Source organism: Acyrthosiphon pisum, chromosome A1 (genome assembly GCF_005508785.2).
Source record: "Acyrthosiphon pisum isolate AL4f chromosome A1, pea_aphid_22Mar2018_4r6ur, whole genome shotgun sequence".
Classification (NCBI taxonomy): Eukaryota; Metazoa; Arthropoda; class Insecta; order Hemiptera; family Aphididae; genus Acyrthosiphon; species Acyrthosiphon pisum.
Window position 1 is genome coordinate 50377807 of NC_042494.1, and position 15878 is coordinate 50393684.

The window sequence follows — 15878 nt, forward strand, 5'->3', positions numbered from 1 at the left end:
AAGCACATGTAATGTTCTTACCTAAAAGTTTGATATTGGGTCACTTTATAATAACAAAACTAACAGCACACTATTAAAATTGGGGAATGAAAATTTCCTATGTTGTTTGTTTCTTATGTATGTACGCGTGTATAAGACGGAGACAAAAAATGCATATGGGTAGCGTCCTCTCGAGAACGGTTGTAATTGACCGGCCGTTAACGTTTCAGATTACAAGCAGGCCGACCTAGAAGCTGATTATCAGGATAGCAGTTCGGAATCGGACGCGCCGCCGAGCGGTAACTTTAAACAGCACAGAGGACAACACGCACAGCAGCAACCCCATCAGCAGCAACAGCAGCAGCCACGGCAACAGCAACAGCCGCCGTCGACCGCAGTGACGAAGAACGTTTCCAATCAGATATCTTCGGTGTACGACAAGCCCAGGGCCCCGCCCAAGATCCGCCGCCCGGTGCCCATCAACGAACGAGATCGATACGATTACGTATCGAAGTCTGGCCCACAGCCGGGTCCGTCGGCGGAAGCCGCTCCCGCGTCCACCACCACGGCCACCAGCACCACCACCAGCACCACCACAGAAGCCGCGCCGACAAAGTCGAGCTCCAGGGGCAGAGAACAGCCACCACGTCCGGCCGCTACCGAAGATCCGGTCGAGTATTATGACGACGACGAGGAAGTGGTGGCAGACGACGAGTACGCCGCGGAACCGGAAGTACCCGCCGCTGTGAAATCCGCAGTGGCCTCCGCCGCCGCCGCCTCGAAACCCGATCAGGTCGCCAAGCCGGTCAAGGCTGCCGCCAGAACGGCTGTGGTGATCGATTATGACGCGGACCGCGTACGACGCCCGTCGGCCGCGTCGGTCAGGTCAAAGCCGGGTAGGGCGCCCGCAACCGTTGCACCGCAACCGCAGCAGCCCGCGGCGCCGAGGAAGAGGCCAGTGGCCGACGATTACGAGGACGAACTGCCGGCGGCGGCCACGCGGCAGTCCATCAACGCAGCGACCAAGCAACGAGCGTCCGGCCCGTTCCTGATGCGGACCTCGAAACCGACCAAAGTCAGACCGACGCCGGCCTACGAATACGAGGGTGTGGACGAATCGGCGGTGGCGGCCGAGACGGTCTACCAACAGCAGTCCAGGCAGCCGCAGCGCGTGAGCGTCAGGCAAGTGATGGGCGCCCCGCATAACAACAGACAGAGGCCGCAACAGCAACTACAGCAGGCCGCCGCGGACCGTCCGCAAGCTCAGCAGTACAACAACAACAAGCACGTGAGGGCGACGTCCGCGTCCAACAGGAGGCCCATGCGGCCCGTCTACGAGTACGCCGACGAGTACTACGATGACCAATAACGATAATAATATTGACGACAACGATTATAATAATGATACGATATATATAAGCGTACGGCCGTCGTACGAGTTGGTTATAAATTATGTATAGGTATTGCTTAGCAGTGGCTCTTGCAGTACAGTTATATTGTAATTATGATTATTATTATTATGTTATAATATTAATATATTATTATTATTATTATTATTATTCGTATGACGACGGATTTTTTAGCAAGACGACGGATAAAGCGTATATTATTATTATGAATTATGATTATCATGATTTATCATCGTGCGTCGGACACGTGTTATTATATATAATAGATATAAACGAAATATTATTATTATTACCTACCTATTATGTATATATACATAATATAATATATAATAGGTACCATATATATATACTGTACTATGCGATAAGTATATATTATGATTTTGTGTAATTAATACATGACAATAATTTTATTACTATATATACGTGTGTATTGTTTATATTATTGTCATTTCATCGAATTCTGTCTTATTTTGGGGTCATTCTTATATATTCCATAGCTAATACCTTTTTTTAACTAAAATATTTTTAGATTCTCAGCAGAGCGAAAGAATGTATTACTTATTGTATTTATAATGATGTGTGTGTGTTTTTTTTTTCTGTCCGTCATCGAAATTTGGGGTAGTGAATGTAAACGGCTTAATATGATATTAAGGCTGTCGAAAGCGGTTCGTTTTTTCGTACATTTAGACCAATAAGCGGAAAAAAATATACTCCCAGTAGTCCAATTTAAATTTTTAAAATAATATTTGAATTCATTTTTCTTTGTTCTGAGTTATTTAGGAAATGGATTTTCGATTTTTTTTTTTTTGTGACACTTGAGTATAAAGGTGGAAAAAAAATTATTTTCAAGAAATTTTCTAGGGATCTCGAAGGTTTTTATTGAAATTATTATTTATAAGTGAGTTATGATCATTTTAGAATGTACAAAAAATGTACAGCTTAGAAATGGTCGTAACTTGTTTCTTAATAAAAACATCAATAAGCCTTTCACTCTAATTTTAGAAATTACGTAGTAAAATGTGTTACTGTGAACTTAAAAATGTCCATGTCGTATAATATAGTGTACCTATACGTATGTAAGACTGTGACAACAATTAATGCTGTCATCCTTGGAACACGTAGGAACCGGTGTAAAAATCTCACTATGAACTTTCGTATTGAATTCTCAAGCTTTTTGACAAAAGAACAAAAAATGTTAAAAACAGGGTACATCGAGAAAATACCAAAAACACTACGATATCGTGATAAAAAAACATAGCAAGACCCCTTAAAATATTATATTAGGTAATATATTATATTACCAATAAAAATAAAATATCTTTATAACTGGTTCTATTAAACAAGTATAGGCACTCTTTGCCCAGGTTCTCAGGATAGTTTTTTTGTAAGTATACAATATTTAAGATTAGAATTTAGTACATTGATTAAAGTGACCTAAGTATGAAATACACTCAACACTTATTTACATACCTACCAGTGCTAGTTACAGTTTTTTTTAGTTAAAAAAATGATAAAACAACAATTACCTAATTATCGTTTATTATAAAATATTGATATATTTTTTGCATTTAATTATACACGGTTTTACTCTTTAGTCTTTATACATATTTACATATACATAGGTTTGGATTTTTTGAGTGGGAAATAATACAATAGATGTATTCATTGAATTCACCAATTCCAGAAAAAAAAGGTTTGCTATTAAAAAAAAATGTATTGTTCCGGAAATTTAATAAATATCTAATTTTTATTAGTCACTCATTATACATTTATAAAACAATTATAATAAAATTAAAGAATATGGTTTCAATATAGTACCTTTTAAATACAGAGATACAATACGGCTGTACGATGAAGTGAGAGCTCTATGCATTATAAAAATTTTTGTAAAAATCGTAAGTATATAATATTATGGTTATTGTGGTATTTTTATTTATAAGTGTATACATCAATATTAAGTTTGATTTATCCATTTAAAATAGAAACATAATATTAAGTAAAACTTTTTAAAATTAAAAATACTTTTTTTATTATTATTATGGCATGAAAGACTTGAGTTAAAGAAACCAACTTATATTAATAAATTCATTAACTCATTTTAGCTCAATCTAAATAATGAAATACATTTTTGAAAATAATTTCTTTTGATATTCTCCCAATTAATATAATGTGAATAATAAAATATCATCCTCTAGTTTTTTTTAAAAAAAAACCAATTTTAAAAATATGTTCTTCATTATTTCATAATTTTAAAATACTTTAGCACACCTTGCTAAGTAATAGTTTATAATCTTATTGCTTCATACAAAATTTTCAAAAACATTCCATTAACTATTGAGAATATAGTTTGTTTTGATAATCTTCAAATTCACATGAAAGTATTAATATAATATGCATTAATCTTTATCCTTTCCATTGTAGACATCCCAAAGAGTGATTTTGTTATCTTTATTTGCAACAGCCAGCATGTACCTGGCTTTCCAAAATGCTACAGACAATTCGGAATATACAATATTCATGACACCAGTTGAATGAGAATCCAAAACAGCTAAGAGTTTCATGGTCTTCCAAGAAAATAGTTTTACAGTTAAATCCCAGCAAGCAGCAGCGACTATTTTATCGTCAGGTCTTAACTGCAAAGCATTAACACCAGGATTTGTAATCTTAATGTTTCTATCCAAACTTAGATTACCATCTGTAATATAAAATGTGTTTATAACATTTGAACTACCAGCACAAATACCTTTGGTTAGATTATGATCCACATCCAGAGCCATTAAACATTCAAGTTCAGGAAAGCTACATTGATTAACAATATAATCTTCTCGCCATACAACAACTATATTAGCTTCATAGCCACAAAACACATAATCACCAATTGCTTTAACAACCATCAAATCTCCCAAACTGTCGTCTTGGTGTGGATTAAAATCAGTAATTTTATCATAAGTGTCAGTGGAGTAACAATACATCGTAGAATTTTCTCCTTTGCACAATAACATGTTTGTTTTGTACAAAGCCAATTTACAAAAGCCAATTATTTGGGTTGATAGTGTGTGATGGAGCTTGAGTTCTATGCCATCTATCAGCCAACATTTTATTTCGCCGACTTTGTTTTGCGACACTAATTGATTTTGTTTAGTCAACAGCTCAAGAGTCATTATACACACTGTACCAGCTTTAATTTCTTTTTTTAAACGGTTAGACTGAAAACAGAAAAATAAAATGATCATACATTCATACTAAACATCATAACTATATGTTTTATAATACAATTTGCAATGAATGTATTATAATAAAGGTTTCATTGAAAAATATATATTAAAATATTTTATTATTGAAACTCCTAATAAAATATCATAAATATTATGTATTAAATTGAATGATTATTATTTGCATGATAAAATAATTAAACATTGTTGAATGATTAATTGAACACTAAAAAGTCTTACCTCCATATTCCAGACGAGTATTTCTCCGCTCAGAGTACCGACATAGAGAATTTCGCCATCTAAATAGAATTTCAAGCAGTATGGAGTGTATTTTTCACATTTCAATGTGTAAACAGGAGATGGTATTTTTTTTGACATTTTTCTTTTAAAATGTCACGTTAAACTATATTAAACATTAATAAGTAACAATGAAGAATTATTTGTCTCAGGATTTTGAATTTGAAATAGGTAACCGAATTACCATTTAACCAGTATTTAGGACAGGTGGAGTGTGGATTACAATTACAATCTACAGAAGAAAAAGAGAATTCTTATCACGTTCATATCTCAATCGTCTATCACCCTATCACTGATAAAAAAATTAATTATATTGGTCGGGCGCGTAATAATTGTTCCAAGAGACTTATGTTCCAAGATTGGAACAAAAGTTCATTGAAACAAATGTTTTTTGGAACAAAAGTCCCATTGAACAAATTATTTTTGGAACAAAAGGTAATAAAGGTGGGAATTTCAAGTTTTCAAGTTTCAACTCTTATAACCCACTTAAATAAGTTGATCGCCAAATCAACTTTCAACACTTTTAACGATTCTCAATTCATATATAGTTCCCCCGAGGCCCTAAATCATACTGACTCACAAGTGTCACAATTCTCAAGCGAGTTTATATAACTCACAAAGTTTTGAATGTCTTAAGGGATAATTCATAATTAATAATAATATTAACAAATAAATAATAATTTCAGTCAATTCGGGATTATATAATATCAGCCTTATTTATCATTGTGGTCACCATGTCATGTGAATTGTTGGTTTTTTTCACACTGATTCAACTCACCTTATATAGGAGTTAACTCTTTGAATCAAAATAATATCAAATATTCAAAAATGTCAAATAGCTCATGACCTACACAGTACACAATCTCTTAATTAGATAATGTTTCAGATCTTGGTCCATATATCTATGATATAACCACAGAAAAACCTAAATAAAATAATTATTATAATTCATTATACATGACTAAATGGCAGACCATATATTATATACCTAAATCTTAGTCAATATGCAAACGCTAAACTGAAAAAAATCTATGATCATGATATCTGAAACATCAATCTCATCAAACTTCGAACTTATGAGTCCCATATATGTTGTACTTGACGATAATTAAACATTTTGAACAACATTTAAATACAGTTTTGAGTTATAATATTAAGGTTTGTTTGTTAGAATCATCCTTTATCTTAATATGTGGTATGAAAACATATTGAATATCACTTATTAAATATTCAAATACTCACATGATTTCAGAATTTAGTTTAGTTTGTACTGCTTCACACTTGGTTTTTTTTCTCAATTATAAGTAAGATCATTCATTTTTTACGCCCATATCAGAATTTAGCACAAACTCCTTTAGTTTGTCATTTGCCAATCAGGGTACATTTTAATTTATATTTCCCCCTTTAGTTGGGCTATTTCCAACATTATTGCAAATATTTCAATCACCTAGGCAGCAAATACCTTACTATCTAAAAATAGTAATATCCAGCAAAATTATCTATTGATTTCTTTAAAATGAATGTGCCAACTGGCAATCAATCAAAAATTTGTAGTAAAATGACTATGACAACACTATACAATAAGCAGGTACTTAACTAATAAAGTACAAAAAATTAGTTGCAAAATCTGTCATATCATATATGATGTAACTACTACATACAGGATGATTATTTTATCATTAAAAGCTCATTATTTCAAAAAATGTAATTTTTTTGAAAATATTTTTTTACATAGGTTCAAGTCGTTACAAAACAACATTTTTAAATATTTTTTACTTTTTAGAATGACAACATAGTTTTAATTTAATATTTCAAAGCAGAATATTTATCTAATTATTTAAAAAAAAAAAATTGAATTTAGGGCGTGTTGCGTGTAGTTTATGAGTTATAACTTATAAGTATTTAAAGTATATATGAGCGGAGTGGAGTGATACAGGGTTACCCCGTAAAATGTTTGTCCACTACTCGGCTCATCAAAACTTTAAATATTTACAGCTTAAATACTTATATACTTAGTAAGTTTACTTGAATAAATTGTATAGCAGTATACACATAGGCGCAATTTCAATAAAAAAACTGAGGGTGCTTAAGCTCTGCACTTTCTTGGCATTTAAATTAAATTATAACTATGAGGCATTTATGACTTTTTTGAGCAAAAATGTTTTATGACAATTTAACATTGAAGAACTTATAGTGTATTAGGTAAATTTTATAAAAATGAATACAATAGTCAATTTTAATTTATCAAAAATTTAAAACAACTTTTTTATATTTTATTCAAAAAATATGACAAATAAATATTAGTATACAAGGTGTAACAGAAGACTTGACGAAAAAAAAATGACGCTACTTAAACGTATGACAAAAATTGTTAAAATTATATGATTAGTAAATAATTTATGAATTAATATACTCATGTCAGCAAATTTCCAAAAAAAAATATTTTGAAAGAAGTTATTATAATAACTTACGTGTACATTCCAAATTAATTTAATCAAAAAAATATTGATATATCAAAAATTCTAAAAATAAACTACTTGACTAAGATAAATGTTTTTACTATCAAAATTATTGTTTTTATAATCAGATTCACAAATGCTATTTTGAATATATCTAAAAAATTGTAATCAATTTTTTTATTTTTTATTTTCAATGTTAAAAAATAAGTACCTAATTAAAATATAAAAATAATTTTTTGCATAATATATTTGAAACTATAAATAAGTGACTATAAATTGTATATAAAAAAACAATTTAAATATTGATTCGAACAAAAGTTATTTCAAAAGTCAGTTCTATTTATTACAACCTGTATGGGATATTATACTATATAATACTATATAATACATAGTGCTGAGTCGCTGATGATCTTGACAACTGATAATAATATAACTGACCACCACGACCGGGTTTAGTAGAGACATTGGAAAATAATGATTAATGTTCTAAATAGATTTGAATTTGAAAAAATGACAATTGTTGAGTTCATTGTTTCATTCATTATACTCTGATACCCTCATGTCTGATGATAAACTGTTTTTGGTTTTTTTTGTAGTTGTAAGGAGAAGTACACATAAACTATTAGAGGGGGCTAATTTTAAAATTGGGGGTGCTAATACCCCTAAGCCCCCCCCCCTATTTGCGCCTATGAGTATAAGTACAACATTGATAACATTAATGAGTAATGACTTAATGTTATACATGAACAAAATGAGTAACTGTATAAGTATTAATACCTGGGACCTTAAATAATATTGTTGATTATTATTTAGAACTTTTAAAATCGTAAATAAATTTTATTGATTTTTAATTTTACTCGAATATTCTAGCACCTAGGTTTTGTCATACATTCGTAACTTGATTAAATCACGTGGAAAATAACACAATAACATAGAAATTACTTTTAAAAAGTAATTTTGTTACAATTCTGTTCAATTAAATATAAAACAATATTGAAATATGGCACAGTATTATATTATTACCAAATACCACAAACATGATGAAAAAAAAAAAAATTCTATATTCTACAACAAATCAGTCACAACTCACAACAACCAAACAACAAATATCCTCAACATAAATATTTTGTAATGTCATAAAATCAATGATTTGAATAATTGAAAATGTATTGTTGTACAATTAAAACTACTTATTCATAATAAGTAAATTTTCTAAAACACTAGGTGGGAATGTGGGATTTATGTTATAACTTACACATCCATTCCTTGTTCCAATGCCTCTAAATATAATACCCGTTACTCTTTAGTTAATAAAACAAACAGAATATGATTTACCATGATTCATATATATTTAATCTTTAATATTACTAAAAAATGCATGTTACAAAATTTAGTTATATGAAAATTATAGAGAAATAGCTTAAAAATCAAATACAAGAAGAATGTACATTATTTTTTTGTTAAGTATAATTTAAATTTTGAATTGTTACTTATTAGCTTCTGGTTCAATACTATCATTCTCTGCTTTTAACTTACTCAATCTGCCCATCCCTGGCCTATAAATTTCTATAGCTGGACGATCCTTATTTCTAATGCGACGATCAGTCTTGGATTCTTGACGGCGATTATCTATTCGTTTATTGTAAGAAAATCTTTTATCCGTATCAGATCGATGCTTTTTATAGTTTTCAGTTTCACCAGATTCAACTGTTTCCTTATCATCATGCCACTTATTATGTTTAGTTGATACACTAGTTTTGATTTCTGAATGTCCAGGTTTCAATGCTTCCGATTTCTTTTTTATATCATTATCTTCTTTAGACATATCCACATTCATTTTTTCAGGTTTAGAAATAATATCTTCTTTTAAATCATTATCAAAACATTTAAGTGGACTATTCAGCTTGGCTGTTTTAATTTTAATCTCTATTTTTTTTACTTCGTCAACTTTAGTTTCTTCACTCTTAACTTTATGATTTTCATCATAATATTTGTTTTTTTCAACAATATATCCTGTATCGTCTTTATGACTTTTAATGATTTTTCTAAAAAAAAAAAAAAGTATAAGTCATTAGTAGAGTAACAATATAATCTTGTTATAATTAAATATAAATAATACATTTTAAACATTGTGTTTTTTCAAGACTGACTAAATATTTTAATTAATAATAATACATTTATTCATATTATAAGCAAAGGCAATATCAGATACATAGACATTGGCGAGTGTACAGAGTGTGACTTGGCACACTTAATGGTTATTATTTTTTTATTTATTCTGTGGTTTGTTTAATAATGTTTGAGCTACAATATAAAAAGTACAAATGATAACCCATGATGATGGAGTATGAACAAATTTTTAAGTGAATTATGAGCATTTTCAAATATAAATTTTTTTCATACTCATAATTAGAGATCGGGACTTATAGCATTTGTTTATTTTTATGGTTTGACATAAAATATAACAGAGTGCTAATGGAAGTGTATGTCATGTTACAAAACGTCAATTATAATATTTGAGTGGTTATTTTGTTTTTTTAAAGATTTTTTAAAAAATGCTTATTTCCAGTTTTTCTGTTTATTTTTGATTTTTTGCATATCTCTGTTTAATTATGTTTTATGATGAGAGATGACACATGCCCCTAACAAAAACCTGGAAATATTAGTTAATTTCTGTTTTTTTTTTTATTTACGGTACAGCTAGACTTAAAAATAATTGTTCTCCTTTGTATCATATTTCCTAGTACCTAGGATTTTTTCGGAAAAATTTGGTTTCATTTAAAATTTACGGCAAATATTTTTGATAAAAAAAACAGGGTTCTACCGGAAAAATTTTACGAAAAAAACATTTTTTTCCTAAAGAATTGATAAAGTAATGTTATGTTGAAAGTTGAAACAATCCAATAAATAATGATAATTGATAATCAATAATCATAGTACATACAATCGTATAAAGTCAGGATGAATTTTGTGGATTTTATACTTTATTTAGGTATAAATAATTCAATTTTTTGACAAATGTGAAACAATAATGACAGGTTTCTTTATCTATTTTTAACTGAGTTTTTTTAATACCTTCTTAGATTATTTTAATTTATAAGCGTAAATGTAATTTTTAATTTTCAAAAAATTCTGTTTTTTTTTTTTAATTTTCTTAAAAATATTTTATTTTAATATTTTCTAATTTTTTTCATATTTTCCGTAGATTTTGGAAAAAAACAATATTTTTCCAAAATTATTCCGGCATTTTCATCCCTAATTATTATTATAAACTATTTTATGCGGTCTGATTTTGGGAAAAATTAGTTTAATCTACCCTTATAACAATAATAAAATACATTTTTAATAGGAATATAAATATATTTATAATGAAATGGACTAAAAATATAAGCTAACAGACTATCTCTGCTCAGAAACATCATAGTAAAAAAAAAAAATTATCTATACTTATTTACAAGGTAAATTTTACAGTTGCTACCTATAATACAGCAGAGCTAACATAGTTTTTTCTTTTTACTTATTTATTATGGTTACCGATAAGTTTAAATATTAAAGTAACACCAGTACGATATAAATGTTAAATAAGAGGTCGCTACACAGCTATTTGTTGTCTCGATCTTACTAGTGAGTAACATACCAATTTTACTGTCAGCAGATAACATTAGCTCCGTTAGTTTAAAAATTAGAGTGAATCGACCTATTATGTAACTTCATGGTAAGAACATTATCTGTGTTTGTATGTGGATTTTTTTGCAATAGTTCAAGTTTTGAGCAAGTTATGCGTATAATATAATATAGCGTAAATAAAAAATACTCATAACCCCCTTAAAAACTGAATAATCGTAAAAAAAAACCAACATTCAAACACAGATAATGTTCTTACCATCAAATTACATAATAGGTCGATTCACTCTAATTTTTAAATGAGTCAAGCGTGATCGGCTGAGCATAAATTTGGTATGTTACGCACTTGTAAGACGGAGCAACAAATATCTGTGTAGCATCCTTTTAATGAAAATTTCTATTATACTCTATCTCAAAAGAGAACAATCACCATTTGCGCATCATAAACAATGTGATAAGAGTGTCGAGAACTATTGCGTCGTATGATCACGCTAACACCAGCTTTTTAGTGGGAGATGCACAGAACTGACAAAAATCGGTCGGCTGACCGATTATTCTCTTTTGAGGCAGATTTTAGAACAGATAGTACAGTAGTATCAACATTCTGCCATCAAACCTGTTATACACTTAACATTTTAGAGGGTACTTTACCTCTAGCCATCAAAACCTAATATTTTTTTCTATCAACTTGTTATAAGATTTGAATTATCATTCAAAGTCACAACTAAAATATATATTTGGTGCCACTATTTTTACCAGATAAAAAAGATAATTTAACTTAAAAAATTAAAGAAATTAAATCTGCATACTTTTGGCTTGTATCTCTCACTGGTTTTTCATCAATTACTCTTTTACTGATTATGCTGCTTTTGGTAATTTGTTTGGGTTTAATGAAAATTTCTTTTTCCACTTTTTTGTTTCTCCAAACATCCTCTTTTTCCTGTTTTCTAATAAATACTTTTTTACGACGTTCATCCCTTTGATTTACTCGTACACGTTGCTTATCATTTTGCTTTGCTAAATATTCAAGTAATGGTGTACTCAAGTCCTGTTCTTGAGATTTATCTAAGAAAGTAAAATTATACTCAACATTAACAAACATAATACAATATTCAATAAATACATAAAAATGTCAAATAATCATTTTACTTTACCCTCAACGGATTCAAAAAAGTGTTGTGTAGTTTTTAATGTGGTATCAATAGTCTTCTGTTCAAAATTACGTTTAAACTCTAAGAACACTGGGTTCTCGTGTATCTTACCCCAATTTGCATCTTTATCTAATTTTTTTTTTGGTATCCTCTGGTAAGGTGCTAGTTCAACAGTAGCTGGATACTCGTCACCTACATAAGTATTAAAAGGTAATTTTATCACTCATAATAAAAAAAGTATTTATTACCAGTGTCATCAACAAATACATAGCCATCAAATTTGTCTGTAAACATATACATATCATCTTCTTTAAGAAAATTTATATACACCCTTGAATGATGAAATGGTACTGCATGTAGATCACCAGGTATAAAATACATGTAATTGAATTCAGGCAGAGGAGACACTTCATTGAGAAATCTTTCTTCAGTCATAGTTGGAGGCAACCTCCGAACAACCACCTTTATAGAAAAAATTATGAGGTATTCTTGTCATATGCGGTCTACCTCATGTTTTTCACATTTTATTAAAATAACAATAAATTTATAAATTTTTTGCTCATTCTAAAAAAACATGAACATTTAATAGAATTTAAAAAATAATAAACATACATAAACTCGGTTCAAGTTAAGAAACGTAGTCGGCGACCAACTTGTGAGCAGAGGCATGGCAAAACTACACAGCAGGTATACAGATAATTGACTGGGTAAGGGTGACAAACTGGTGTTGTCTGACTGCAGCCCAACGAAAACTGGTCGCTGCTGACTATGTTTCTTAACTTGAACAGAGTTTAGGTACAATTTTTTTTTATAAGAATTAGAAGTTAAAATTTTGTAAATTATTTGGTAGTTAAAAATTTATAAAAAGTTACAATTTTTATATCAAAGAGCTGAAAATTTAATAAAAGGTTTATCATAATAGTATTTACTATTGTAAGTTGTAACCAAGATTATGTATAACAATATCATTTGACATCTCTTTGAAAACATTCAAATGGGGCCGTTTTTATAATTTTTCAGACGTATAGACTTACTTTTTGATGGTATACATCGTTCCAGCGTATTTCTAAATATTACGGCAGCAAAGATAGCGAGTGATGACGTACCAAATATATTTTTTTAAATTAAACTATGTTTAAATCTCCTTAAAAACTTTCCACGAGGGTATATTTTTTTTGAGAGCTACAGTATCTACAAGAGAAGTATTAATTTGAATAAGCCCATTTTCTTTAAAAAATGCATAATAGTATTTTCCTTTGGGCTCTGACCGAATAACTAAATTAAAACTTTTGACTAACAATTAATACATTTAATAACGATATATTTTAATTGCCACCACCATCGACTTGGCGAGAATGACTCATATGACTCAGATGCATACAAATTATTTAATTACCTAAAGTACTACCTATAAGTATACAATATAAAATAAGTTTTTAGATGAATTTTTCAATATTTGATAAAAATCAAGGACAAGCACAGACTTTAGTTTTGCATACAGCATAAGCTTTCAAACAAATATTTTTTTAATTTTCTCTAACTAAAGCCAGCTTAAATCTATACTTTCTTTATTTCATATAATTTCATAGAATTAATTTGGTTTGAAAAGTATGATAATGTTGTTGGGTAAAATAATGTATATAAAATAATTATTTTACTTAAAACCTAGTCCAATACACAAAAAATATATATTTAGTCATAAGGAAATAGTTGTCCAATGTTCTATAACTATATCTAAATGGTTCTTTGGACGTTCCTGATCTCCTTGCAGCCATCCCATTTAGAGTTCCTTCTCATTCTTCCAGAAACCAATCACAATTTTATGTCACAACCCACAAGACCTCTTATGGGCACAACCACACTCTACATCGCATGCTCAGAGCTGCAAACAACCAATAATCCTTAGGCCACTAATTATACTTCTACCTTTATAATTATACTATTTATCTATATTATAACATGTATACTCTGAATTATTTATACTTTTATTTAAACTATTTCTGTATACAATTAATTATTTATGTATCCTACCTTTCTGTACTTATACCATATTTGTTATACTATGTAAAATTGCCGTTTTGGCGTTTAATAAACAATAATAATAATAATAACTGGAGGCCGTAGATTAAGAATAGGTTTTGGTGCAAAATATGCATCTTCCATTATATTTTTCCAAACATCTATGCTTCAAATAAAATATTGTTTAATACAATTAATAATTTATGTTGTATAAAGATTCATTTTTAGATAAGATTATTGGTAAAAAATAATTGATTTTGATTTTTAGTTTAAATCTGAATAAACATAGGTAGTCAATATTTAAATTTAAAAAAGCAATATAATATCATGTATGTATTTTTGGTAATTATCAATAGGTTAGAATGCCATTTAAAAGGACGAATAATAATTATTATAAAAAGAAAAATGGTTACTTTTTTTTCCACTATTTTACGATCATCTTTAGATTTCTGCCTGTCCAATGCCTTAAATAGTGACAACAAAAAGTCATCAACTTTTTCAGGTGGTTTTATAACTTCAGTATTTTCTGTAACATTTATATTGATACATTTGTGAGAATTTACAATAAATCAATCAAACATTTTCATAAATTAATATAACCTACCTTTTATCATTTTTGATCATCTCTTTCGATAAGGAAATATACACCGAATAATGTTGTACAGTAAATTCACAATGTTGAAATTATTGATGTAATTCAATACAAAATATTATTATAATATTACTGTTGCGTATTATAAAATATGCAATGAATCCAGTTAGAACTTACTTTGTGATAAGAATATCAAGAATATACTAATAACAAATAACCACAACAGTCAATATCACTGTATATATATTATATTAAATTGTGTATTTTGATAATATTATTATTGTTTGTTATCAAAGGGTTTGTTAGTGCTATTGTGTTAGTGCAGATAGTACTATAATAGATGGCGAACTCCCGCCATGAATTGAAGCTTGGCAATTGTATCATGATTGTTCTATGATTGTATGGTATTTCATACGACAAATAAGATGATATTATTATGATTTATTTTGTATCGTATTTTATTTTTTCTAAACATCAAACGTGTTGTTCAAAAAAAAAATATAATACTATTATGTGTATTATATATTATATTGTATAGGTATATAAGTATATTAATATATTATGTATATTTTATATAATATTATGTTCGTTCAGTGGCGTATTTAGGAATTTGTTATGGGGAGGGTCCAGATAATTTTCAGAAAATAGAGCCGTGGGGGGCAAAGCCTCCCACACCACCCAATTACTCTTTATTAAATAAATATACCATATTTATAAGACGATTTAAAATTTTCGAGTTTTTAATTGCTATTAAATAATAATATGTACAAAACAAATTTAAAAAAGCAGGTAAGTGGATGTCGCTCTACTGTACAGTAGGTTACAAGTGGGTCAATGTATGATGGATTGTATTACACTTGAATTCAATGACATAATATCATTGTAAAAGGAAAACGATTCTGAGCGGAGGTGGTTTGTCAGTCTGGATATTTTATATTATTATTATTTATTATAGCCCGTAAGTTGAATTAATATTGAAATATATTTTTTGTTTATTGTCTATGATGATAAACAAAGCGTTAGAAATTAAAATCCCATTTTTAGAGGTTTTTTGTAATTTGTCGGTGGTTTTTCCCGTGATATTAAATAACTATTGAGGAAATACGCCACTGTGTTCGTTTATATATATTTATATA

General features: G+C 29.5%; 3 protein-coding genes across 4 annotated transcripts in view; 1 reads left to right on the forward strand and 2 right to left on the reverse strand.

Annotated features, from left to right (window-relative positions):
• Window positions 1-1806, forward strand: part of LOC100163552 (ataxin-2 homolog) — a 37997-nt gene extending 36191 nt beyond the window's left edge. For both annotated transcript variants that reach the window (XM_001942480.4, XM_016807601.2), the window contains exon 7: window positions 210-1806. In XM_001942480.4, the coding sequence (XP_001942515.2) occupies window positions 210-1348 (1139 nt within the window). In that variant the 3' untranslated portion in view covers window positions 1349-1806. The remainder of the gene's footprint in view (window positions 1-209) is intronic.
• Window positions 1807-2776: 970 nt separating this feature from the next.
• Window positions 2777-5235, reverse strand: LOC100161499 (guanine nucleotide-binding protein subunit beta-like protein 1). The gene is made up of 2 exons (XM_001942510.5): window positions 4841-5235; window positions 2777-4594 (listed from the first exon to the last, which is right to left on the reverse strand). The coding sequence occupies exons 1-2, from the start codon at window positions 4976-4978 to the stop codon at window positions 3785-3787; spliced, it is 948 nt and encodes a 315-aa protein (XP_001942545.1). The 5' UTR covers window positions 4979-5235; the 3' UTR covers window positions 2777-3784.
• Window positions 5236-7663: 2428 nt separating this feature from the next.
• On the reverse strand, window positions 7664-14914 carry LOC100159460 (regulator of nonsense transcripts 3B). Its single transcript, XM_001942556.5, has 6 exons — window positions 14755-14914; window positions 14564-14676; window positions 12380-12593; window positions 12135-12323; window positions 11790-12045; window positions 7664-9401 (listed from the first exon to the last, which is right to left on the reverse strand). Exons 1-6 carry the CDS (start codon window positions 14762-14764, stop codon window positions 8843-8845), a joined length of 1341 nt encoding a protein of 446 aa, XP_001942591.1. The 5' UTR covers window positions 14765-14914; the 3' UTR covers window positions 7664-8842.
• Between the last annotated feature and the right edge of the window lie 964 nt (window positions 14915-15878).